Source organism: Lagopus muta, chromosome 6 (assembly GCF_023343835.1).
Source record: "Lagopus muta isolate bLagMut1 chromosome 6, bLagMut1 primary, whole genome shotgun sequence".
NCBI lineage: Eukaryota > Metazoa > Chordata > Aves > Galliformes > Phasianidae > Lagopus > Lagopus muta.
In genome coordinates, this window is record NC_064438.1 from 38,117,702 (window position 1) to 38,128,687 (window position 10,986).

Genomic DNA, 10,986 nt, shown 5'->3' on the forward strand with positions numbered 1-10,986 from the left:
GTACCACACCAGGTTTTGTAATCTACTGACCTGGAGAGGCATGTAAGCACACACCCAAGTGCTGTGCTTGCTCATGAGCTGCTAAGCCCTGCGGCTGATCCCTTCAGCAACCTGATGTGAACACATTACTTGTGCCCCAAGACTGAAGCTCTGGGGTGTGCTGGAGGCCAGACCATGCTGAGCTCTGCTGGGGCACCCTGTCCTAGAGAGCAAACATGTGGAGATTAGTTTCTACAGTTTGCTTCTTGTGATGCGTAGACAGGGACATGCAGAAAGCACACCAAAGACATTCAAAAAAGTTCATAGAAGTGGCAAAGACAGGTACAGAAGAGCTCTACACTGGCAGAAATGGCTTTACCTGGGCAACCTAACTTCAGCAGTCTCATACATGTGATTACTTCTGCTTTTTGCCCTAGATGACCACATCTTCATCAGCCAGGCTGGACCACTGCTGGAGTGAACCGAGAGCTGGCCTACTGGGCTGCCTGCTTTCTTACCAGGGCTGACACTCCCACCAGACAAGGAAACGAGGGACTACAGAAAGAAGGAAAGAAAGAAAGAAGGTCTCCTGGGCAGATCTTTGGTGCCTTCTGAGAGAGCTGAATCTGCCCCAGAGTGACCTGGTGAGCTGCATAAGCGAGTCTTTCTTAGGAGCAGCCATGTGTTCCTGATTTGCCAGGTCTGCTTTGTGGAAGATCTAAAAGGTTGCAGCTGCAGCCACAGACATCAGGAATTTGGGTCTGGTTAAGTGAATTACTACATTGAGCCAGAAACACTGGAAAATTAATTTTTAATTGGCTAAAATGTCCAAAATTAATGAGTACTTATGAGCGAAATCCCTCTTTATCTGTCATTTTGCAATTGTAAAACAGGAGTATTTCTACCCCTTCGTGTGGAAAGGTGGATGAGGAAACAGCTTCATTAACAGTCCTCAAGTACTCACCTGGGGATGCTGAAGAGATTAGCACTAGGAAGAGGCTGTGAAGAAATGAAAAAGCAGGACATCAAAGTGGAATCAGACTACTGGAATAAAGGTAAGGTAGCCAGGGAAGGAGCCTTTGTGAGTACTGCAAGTATAAAGGCCAGCCCAGAACAGTACATTGCACATGATGCAAATGCAGTGTGCTTAAGGGAGCTAATTCTGAGTTTTCTGTACTTTTGAGTGCTTGATTTTACACTCTTGTCATTTATAACTCATTTGGGATGTATGCATCTCCTGTAGATGATGAGGTTGTGCTCGTTGTGGACTGAAAGTGCTTGTGGGATGGATGATTGGTATGACTCAGGTGGGATAAACTCAACGGGATGGAGCCCTGCTCTCCTGCTCCCCCTTACCTCAATACAGTGATATAATCCTTAGGATAGAGGCAGGCTGTCCTGCCGGCTGGGGAAGCTGCCCTGGCGCAGACAGGATTAGTCTGTGCTGCTGGGATGCTGTGCTGCAGAAACTTACCAGGTAGTGCGAGGCCTTCATTCACCACCACTCATCAGCACTGAATCCCACACAAGAGTCTTTGAACTCGAATGGGGAATATATGCAAATTGTTGTGATTGTATTGTGAGAAGGTGTTTGCATAAAATGTTACGTGTGGAGCAGAAGCAACCCCCACGGTTTACAGAAGGCTGAAGTTGATAACTTCCCTACGCTGGCTTTTTAAATAGCACTATTCACTGAGTGCTCATGCAAAGAAGATGAGTGAGAGGGATGCGGTAGGTTTGTGGGGAAGCTGCAGCAGTCTTTTCTCCTGAGAAAGCAGTGTGCATGGGCAGGTGTGGGGGCTGGCTGCAGTTAAAGCCTGGCAGATGCACAATGTGCTCTCTTAGTAATTATTATGTAAATAAGTCACCTTATTTAAACCCTGGGAGCATCTCTCTCCAGCCTGTCCTACAGAAGCAGAATGAAACCCAGACCACTTCTGACAAAGGTTTGTTCCTCACCACTTCGTGTGAAGGGGACAGCGTTGCCTTTCTAACTTTGACCTCTTTTCAAACTCTGACCTGAATCTCTCTCACTGCCATTGAAGCCTGGCGCCGGCTGCACAGAAAACAGCTGACCACTCTTTCCATTACAGCATATCAAAGACAGCTCCTTCCTCCCCCGCCCTCTGTTGGTCCCCAGGAGTTCTTTTCTAGGCAGAGTGGACCCATCATCTTCGCTCCTTCCTCTTCACACAGGAGTTTGGTGTGTTCACCCCGTGGGTTATTTTCTTCTGGGCTTTTTCACCCCTTGGGAGGGGCAGCCATCCCCTCACCTCCCTCAACCCACCTGCTGCCTGCCCACTTGCACAGCTCCGTTCTGCTGCCAACGCTTTGCTTTCAGATGGCTCTGTAACCCCCGGACTTTTCCCTGCTGTTCTGCTGCCTAGCTGGTTATTCCCCACTTCTCTATACACTTTGTGTTGCTTTACATTTGCATTTGTTCTTGCTGAGTTGCACCTTGTTGCTGTCAGACCATTTCTCTGTAGCTGAGGTCATGCAAACCCCCAGCCTTCAGTCCCTGCCACCTCTCTGCTCTCACATTGCCTGCACGATTCAGGTAAAGGACTGCCCTCAGCAGGGACCGATGCAGAACCAGATGGCTTCATCCTTTCCCTACGCTCCTCTGAGAAATATCTCTGCTCTGTAGGTCTGCTGGCATGGCAGTGACCTAACACTTGTTGCAAGCTCATCCTGCGCTGCTGATAATGATTTTGTAGCTGCTGTGATTAAGGTCAAGACACTTAAATGATCCCAGAGAGAAAGTCAGGGGATGCTATTCACAGTGTGAGTTTAAGTCACCAACATGAAGCATGAGGGTCAGGAGGCTGGCTCCTATGTAGGCTGCAAGCTGGGATTTCTCTATCAGCCCTGGGCTGCTAGGAACAGCCCAGCTAAGGTGTAGCTCCAGACTTTTCTTTTGAGGATCAAATGAGTTTCCATAGAAATGATTGCCCAACTTGTGCCTGCTTTCCCAGCTTCCGGAACTGCATCCTGCCAACTACTTGTCCCTGGCTGAATTGCTTCTCAGCTGCTGGGCTTGCTGGCTGCCAAAGGAGGGCATTTGGCTTGTTTGCCCAAGGATGAGGCAAGTGAGGAAGGAGTTCTCTGTATCTTGCCTTCAGCGACGGCAGCTTGTAGAGCCTTTGAGGAAGGCTCGAAGGAACTTCTGATGTGGTGGATGGGAGCCCAGGTAATCCATGAGACGTGCTTGATGCCAGAGGAGTGTGGGTTTCCTCCGGACAACGGGAATTCAACAGTGTGCTTCCTGCAAAAGAAGCACTGTGTGGGGCTGTAGCATTCAGAGGAAGTGTAGTGAGGCAGTGAGTGAAGTGATGGTTCAATGGTTTGTCTGCCAGCAGCAGCTTGGCAGCCCTGAATCTGCCCTTCTTCTCATCATTGCCCTGTGAGTGCCCTGTTCCTGGGGCTCTGAGGAGCTCTGTATGCTGGGTAGAGGCAGCACAGGGAGCAGGTTCTTGCTAAGCAAGCAAACTTTGTGCTCACAGATAGGAACTGTGCACCTCCACTTGGAGAGAAGGCTGAGGGAAGGCCTCATGGCAGCCTGCAGCTCCTTGCAGGGAGCAGAGGGGCAGAGCTGAGCACTACTCTCTGGTGACAGTGACAGGGCCTGAGGGAACAGCATGGAGCTGTATCGGGGGAGGGGCAGGTGGGGGGGTTAAGAAAAGCCCTCCCTCCTTCACCAGAGGGAGGTGGGCATGGAACAGGTTGCCCAGGGCAGCGGGCATGGCCCCAAGCTGCTGGAGCTCAAGAGGCATTTGCCCTGCTGCAAGAACCCACTCACCATGCCTGGCATAGGGCACTCATGTGGGTTTGGGGCTGTGAAAGCACAGGCTGCTGGGGCTAGGGTACAGTGCTGCACTGTGCTGGGCTTTGATATTCCTGTGCAGAAAGCAGAGGGAATTGAAACACCGGTAAGCGGGAACTGCGAACCGCTGCTTTCCACAGTAGTGCGTTACTGTGGGTGGCTCGTGCTTCGCTCACTATCTGCCCTTCACAGCACATGTGTGCACCCAGTCGCCCTGAGGATGTGCACTTCTGTCTGTGATGGACAACCTGCTGGCACCTGGCCCCGCTCACCCTTCTGGCTCCAGTGCTGCAAGTTGATTGGGAAGGGAATGGTCTTGCTTCTCTCCCTGCTCCCACATCATCATCTGCAGAGCTGCAAGTGGGACAAATTGGAGCACAGCAGCTGTGGTGCCGTGCCCAAAGCAGAATGCTCTCAGAGGGCAAATAGCAAGGAAACAAGCCCAGTATGCTGTGATATCCACATGATATCCACATCTTCTGATGCTGGCTATGGGGAGAGAGGGCAAGAAGGAAAAAGGCAGGGAGCCAGGACCCATGCACAACAGCTGCACGTACCCAAGATGGACAAGCTTGTACTGTGGCACGGAGTGACAATCAGGTCTCAGCTCTAGCTGCTGGATCTATAGGACCTTCCCACTCACTCCAACAACTCCAAATGTTCTTCCATCTCAGCTCTTTGTCTTCATCTGAGCCTGGCTCATCCCACACACACAAGCAGTATCAGCAGCATCTAGGTGATGCTGGCTGAGGATGCAGGTCTCCCCTGACACTTGCGCAGGCAGGACAGGCGAGTGGGCTGCAGGGTTGAGGGAGGCTGCCTTGGAACTTCCCAGCAGGGTTGGGGTGACGGAGGTCACCAGCTCTGGACTGCCTCCTGCCCTCATAAGACCATGGGTGTGCAGCTCCTCCTGCCCTGGAGTTTCTGGGGCTCCCGACACCACCTCCTCCACGCTGCCCTCCTTTGAGGGTCCTGGTTTCGCAGCCAGGGCTGGGGCTTTTCTTCCCTTTACATCTCTGCTGTTTGTCTCGGAGAAAACCCATCTTGCTGTTTTTCTACTGCTTGAAGGTGTTTTTCGGGGTTTTTTCAGGCTATTTTGAAGCTCATTTTTCCCAGATGTGCTTTTTTTTTTTTTTTTTTTTTTTTTTTTTTTTTTTTTTTCTTCTTCTTCTGTAACTTTTCTTCTTCGTCTTAAAGTTTCCGGCCACGTGACTTTCAGCTTACATCCCCTAGGTTCTGAGAAACCACAGGAGGCTGAGACCTAAAGGAAGGTGCAGAGCTGAGAGCGGAGAGGCAGAGGAAGCAGCAGAGCACAGGGCAGGAGGACAGCGTGCCTCCAGGCTGGGGAGTGCTAGAACCCAGCGAGCACTCCAGGGTAGAGGAGAATCAAGGGAGAAAGAGGGAAGCCAGGCACACCACAGTTTCAAAGGAAGCCAAGGAGGTCCTGGGAACAAGACACAGGAGCCATGCCCCACAGCTCCGACAGCAGCGACTCCAGCATCTCCAGCCAGTCCCCTCCTCCTAGCAAGCAGGTAAATGGGGACCCTGCCCTGCCTCTTGGCAGGAGGCTCTGAACGGCCATAAGGAAGCCTGGCATCCCTTGCTGTTGCCTGCATGACAGGTTGTGGTGGGGCTTTCTAGGAACTGCTGTGGAGAGTGTGGGATGTGAGGCTGAGCTGGGAGCAGTGCCCACTGAAAGGGGTGTAGGGGAGAGGAAGGCCCAAAGAGCTGGGGCTGTACTGAGGACAAGGGGGAACCCCATGGCATGTTGGGCCCTCTGCTGTCTGCCATGTAGGAGGCTGCATGCAGAGTCCAGTGTCACTGAGAGGATGCTCAGGGGAACCTGCCTGCTTCCTACTGCCTTGCAGAGCAGTCATGGTCTGGGGAAACCCTGCTGCTTTGGGTCTGCTCTTCTTATTAATCTTCAGAAGGTTTTCATCTCAGTGATGCTAGGCTGAGGGAATTTTTCTTATTGCACAGAGTGCCTTAATGGTAGATCTTTGGCTGGCAGAAACTAACGCAAGCCCAAGTTATTTCTATCTCCTTCATTATAGCTATCATTTGCCACCCGCCTGGTGCTGACAGCACCAGCATATACCTGAGACTTTGCTCAGAAATCTCCAGGATGACTAGAGCTGGTGATTTCAGGCTTGCAACCAGGAATGGGGAGGCATCCTGCAGGAGAAGAGGATGAAGCACAGAGACTGCCAGGGCTTGGTGCAGTACTTGAGATCTACCACGTATGAAGTTGGTAGGGTAACGAAGGCAAGGATAAAACGGTTAAGTTCAAAGAAGAGAAAAGATCTTGGGCGGGGTGGAGGGGGGAGAGGATGTGGACAGACTGATGGGCTGGGAAGATAACTTTTGTGGCTGAGTTTCATAGTCCTGTGAGGGAGCAGTGGTGCGAATGTTAGAGAGTCCACAAAAGAGGCAGCACCATATGAAAACAGATGAAAGAATCTGTATGACAGTTTTAACTGTCAGAAGGCAGCAGCAGGACCAGATCTGAGCAGAGAAGGGCTGCTGCATGAAGCTCTTGACCTGGCACCACAGGATTGAGCTTCCCTCTGCCAAGGCCTCAGAAGCACCATGGGCAGCACTGTGGATTGTTGCTGCCAAGGGACTGCAGAAAGGCGCAAACACGGGGATGGGAGAGCTGGAGTGAAGGAGATCTGGGGATAAGGCTAAAAGTCAGAGTCTGCCTAGTTAAGTATGCAGTGTCACAGTGAGCTGCACCAGGCTATAAGGGTCTGTAACAATCCAAAACTGACAGAGAAGGGTGATGGGGAGAGGGTTTGGGACCTACAGGGATGGAAGGAGGAAAGCACAGGATGCATCTCTGGAAAGACAATTTAGCCAAGGAGCTGGAATAACTGCAGTGCCATATCTTTCCAGAGAGGTGAAGGGAAAGGTTTCCTGAGCAAGGAGCTCAAATTCTCTCTTCTGGAGAGATCCTTGCCCATGTTCCTCAAGTCATATCCTTGGCTGGTGTCTTGGCAAAGCAGTCATCCCCCAGTTGTGCCAGGATGGTTAGGGGATCAGATCTGCCTCTCCTGGCATCTGAGATGTCAAAAGCATCACATGTCCTTGAGGCAGAACTTTGGATGCGTTTCATAGCCTGTGCTTCAAGGCTGTTATCTGCTGTTGTCACCTTTCCCATCTCCAGCCCAGCAGAAGCAGGGTGAAGGAGGGTTGCTGCAGTCATTTCCATGCCTCATGTTTCCCTAGGACTCTTCTGATGACATGAGGAAAGTCCAGAGGAGGGAGAAGAACCGCATTGCTGCCCAGAAGAGCCGCCTGCGACAGACCCAGAAAGCAGATACGCTGCACTTGGTGAGCACATCCAGCCTTCTCCATTCCCTGCATGGAGGGCTCGCAGTGGGGGGATAGGAGTGGAGGTACTTGATTGAGCCAGGACAGGAACAGTGGAGCCAAGGCAGGGTGTTGGAGGCAATGCTAATGGCATGGGCAGCTTTCCTTTACTGAGATGCCCAGGGACACTCCTCCTTCAGCAGGTCCAGAGTGAAATCCTCTGGTTCATCTACCAAATGTTACAGGTTTCCTCTCTAGGCTCAATCAAGATGACTCATTCTGTGTCACTGGTACCATGTCTGCCTTTCCCATGGGGTCATTGCTGCCAGGATTCACGTCTGGCAGGTCCTGTTGTTCCTACGCATCAGAAAGGGTGATGGCCACTGAAGCCTGTAGTTTAACATGCAGCTCAATATCAAGACTTTATCTCTCAGTTTGGCACGACCAATTTCCTCCCTTAACTTCTTCTGAATGCTTCAGGCAGAGGCTCTTTCAAAGCATAGCTTCATTAGGGTTGCACAGGAAAGCATGGGTTCACTAGGCTCCCAGGTTCGTGCTTCATGTTGTTACTTACTTGTTTGGTGATGCAACAAGCACAGAAGCAAGCCTTTTTGAAATGCTGCGCAATGCACGTGAAAAACTATTAATCATTTTCCAATATTTCAAAACATCCCTATGGCAGAGGATGCATCCCTTCTTATATCTGAACACCACACAGTACCCGGAGGCATTTCCTCTTGCACAGCATGGATTTTCCCTGCTTTGGTTTCACCCCTGTTGTTCCATTCTACCCTGTGGCACCACAGGCACTCTGCAGCTCCTCCCAGTGTGGTGAATCAGGAAGGTACATTTCAGGAGGGATGGCCATTTCTTGCTGTGTGCATTTGGCCAGGAGCATCTGAGCAGTGTTGGAACACAGGGGCAAGCACGCTTGCATTTTGCACTGATAAATGCAGTCCTCTGTGTTTTGGGCTGCTGGTGAGCAGGATGCAGTGCATGTGGCCTGCAGCATGAGGAGCCATCTTTGTCCCTGAAGTATGCTGTCCCTTTGAAGTGTGATAGTCAAGTTCACGTTCAGAAAAACATCCTTTGACTTAGAAGTCTTCATATTTCCCCAAATCTTCATTTTTTGAAGGAATTGAGGTGCAGTTCCTGAGCCTTACCTCTCACATTTTGACCTCAGTCCGTGCTTGCGGCTGATTTTACAGCAGAGATCTCACTCTTTCCTATGTGGCGGATGATAATGGTAGAAGTGACATGGCTCCAGGCTGTCTGCATTCATTAGTTCTGCCAGCAGCAACAGCTCTGGGAGCTGCATGTTCAAGGGGTGGAGACAGACACTTCTTTGGGCCTGGTGCTCTGTCCTAGGCAATCCTAGAGATGGACAGGGGCTCTCATCTTCCCTCAGGAAAATCCTGACTTGCACCAAGAATTGGGCTGCTCTTAGGGCAGACAACAGACAACTTTCTTAGCAGATAAATGTTCAAATGGCATCAGTAACAGAGACTCATTCCCCTCCCATGAGCTGGGATCTGGGACTGGTGTAGAAGCACGTGGAGGCAAATAGAGAGTGGATGGTGAATTTTTGCTAAGGCTTTTCCAGTTCATCCCTAATCCTCTCTGTCTCTGGTGGGCTCTGCATGAGGAATGGTGCCTCTACACAGTTCTGCCCAGAAAAGTTGGGGTTGAGGTGCTTTCAAGGAGCCAGCAGCTCCATCCATCCCCAGGCATCCCAGCTTGTGTTGAGGGGAACGGGTCACAGTGAGGTTGGAGCTCCTGGCCACAAGGTGATTTCTGTCAGCTCACAGCCTGACGTCAGTGACAAAACACTTTGTCACATCCCAGAGACGATGCCCATTTTTAGTGCTGTAAGCGCTGGGTGCATTTACACTGCTGTGGAGAGCAGGCACCTCCAGCAGTCAGTGCAGTGGTGGAGGTCCGACAGGTTCACTTCTCCGGGATCTGGTGCAGCTCTCCTGGGTCCCATGTTGGCTGAATTCCCAGAGTGCTCCCTGCTTCCTTCTGTCTTGCTGCATGGCCACCAGTACCCGGGATGCCCCACTTGGAGCTGCCCACCTCTCACTAGCAAGGGGTGTGCTTTGCTCCGGATCGCTGAGGCAAGGCTGTGCATAGCCCCTTTGTTGTTATTCTCATTAATATCGGTAATAATTCATCTCTGAGGCCCGGGTTTCTCTTTTCTTCTGACTCAAGCGTCTCTCCCCTCCTCCCCGCCGTGCCGCTGGTTTCCCCGGCTGCTAGCAGGAAGCAGTGAGTCTTTTCTTTCCAGGGCAATGACAGGTTTCCTGTGGCAGGTGGTTTTCTGGTTAAAGACGGCGGTTATTCGGCGCACCCTCCCCCCGGCCGCACGGCCCGGGAAGCGGCCAGCAGCGTGCATGTGCGTGAGAGGGAGCGAGAAAGCCTGGGCGGGCGCACTTCTCGTAAGCCCGGGCCGGCAGCATCGCACCCTCACCCAGCCTGCTGCAGGGGGGTGTTGCCCTGCTGCCGCTCGGTGCTGAATTTGCCGGAAACGTGTTGTTCTGGAAAGTGCTGGGCTGAAAGGTGCGAGCACCAGACCCCAGCTGTGCTCCTGGAGAGCACCGGCCGGGAGGGGCTGGGAGGTGACACTGAGGGACACAGTTTAGTGGGCATGGCGGGACTGGTTTGAGGGTTGGACTAGCTGATCTTACTGGTCTTTTCCAACTTGTATGATTCTATGATCAGAAGGGGTCCCGGGGCGTGATGCTGCAGCATGCTGTAATGCAGGGCAGCTCCTACAGCCCCACTTGTAATCGCACCGCTCTCCCCTGCTCCCACCTCCCCCCAGCGTCCCCATTCACACCTGCAGCTGAGGAAGCCCCCGTGGTTTTGTCTCCCCAGGAGAGTGAAGACCTGGAGAGGCAGAATGCAGCCCTGCGCCGGGAGATTAAGCAGTTGACAGAGGAGATGAAGCACTTCACCTCGGTGCTGAGCTCCCACGAACCGCTCTGCTCCATCCTGGCATCGCCCCCACTCCCACCCCCGGAGGTGCTTTACGCTGCGCATTCCTTCCACCAGCCCCACATCAGTTCCCCACGCTTCCAGCACTGAGCCCGCTTGGGTTGGCCAAGAACCAATTTGTGGGGTTCACTTTTCCATCTGGAGAGGGGCGAATGGACAGACACCCCTTCTCAAAGTGCGTACTCTGAGTGACTTTGTCCAAGACTTCTTCCCTGTGCAGAAATGGCAGAGCCACCAGCAGGCATCTTCAGGCGGTTTCCAGCTTGGATCCTGGAAAAAGGAGAATTCAGCATCAGCTGTTCCCTGGTTCTTGCCTGGGGACATCACAGGCTGCCCTTGTACTAGTGGCTGGCTGCAGCGTGCAGCATCAGGAGCTCCAGGCACAGGAATGAGAGCAGGGGTGGAGGGGAAGGTTGGGGGACACAGAGTACCAGGGTGAAACTGGTTTATTTTTGTAAAATAAAGAATGAAAATGCTTCATGCTTTGTTTTTTGAGATAGGGTCAGCCATCAGCCACTCTGAAGGTCCTGCATGACGCAGGGAAGCTGGAGTGGCAGTGGGGGAAAACTCATGTCATTCACCTCATTACTAGAGCAATGCTCTGTGGAGGCAGGTTCTGGGAGGAGATGGGCTGTTCCTGGTAGGGCTGGACTCAGCTAATGCATTGGGCATGCTCTACAGAGCAGTATGGTCCTGTTGGGGATGCTGAGTGGAGGCATCAGTGGTGGTACAGGCAGACTCTGCACCCCAGGATCCCCAGCCTGGCTATCAGCACAAGCACAGGGCCGAAGTCCACTGCTAGTGCAGGTCCTGATGCTAATGCTGGCTCACAACTGTTGCCCTCCCTGAGAAACACTAGCTGCTGTTTTTTCAGC

At 52.2% G+C, this 10,986-nt stretch overlaps 1 protein-coding gene across 3 annotated transcripts; it reads left to right on the forward strand.

Annotated features, from left to right (window-relative positions):
• The first annotated feature begins 578 nt into the window (after positions 1–578).
• BATF (basic leucine zipper ATF-like transcription factor) lies at positions 579–10,599 on the forward strand. 3 transcript variants are annotated; one of them, XM_048948238.1, is made up of 5 exons: positions 579–623; positions 873–1,034; positions 5,036–5,334; positions 7,031–7,135; positions 9,992–10,599. In XM_048948238.1, the coding sequence occupies exons 3-5, from the start codon at positions 5,269–5,271 to the stop codon at positions 10,199–10,201; spliced, it is 381 nt and encodes a 126-aa protein (XP_048804195.1). In that variant the 5' UTR covers positions 579–623; positions 873–1,034; positions 5,036–5,268; the 3' UTR covers positions 10,202–10,599. The 3 variants fall into 3 exon arrangements, with proteins under 3 accessions (XP_048804195.1, XP_048804196.1, XP_048804197.1); XM_048948239.1 differs by lacking the exons at positions 579–623; positions 873–1,034 and adding an exon at positions 1,054–1,925; XM_048948240.1 differs by lacking the exons at positions 579–623; positions 873–1,034 and adding an exon at positions 1,054–1,456.
• The last annotated feature ends 387 nt before the right edge of the window (positions 10,600–10,986 follow it).

Excerpts from the sequence above, each read along its gene's own strand:
- BATF (XM_048948238.1), top strand. The coding sequence starts at position 5,269 with ATGCCCCACAGCTCCGACAGCAGCGACTCCAGCATCTCCAGCCAGTCC. Across the intron at positions 5,335-7,030 it reads CCCCTCCTCCTAGCAAGCAG|GACTCTTCTGATGACATGAG; the intron begins GTAAATGGGGAC and ends ATGTTTCCCTAG. Across the intron at positions 7,136-9,991 it reads AAGCAGATACGCTGCACTTG|GAGAGTGAAGACCTGGAGAG; the intron begins GTGAGCACATCC and ends TTGTCTCCCCAG.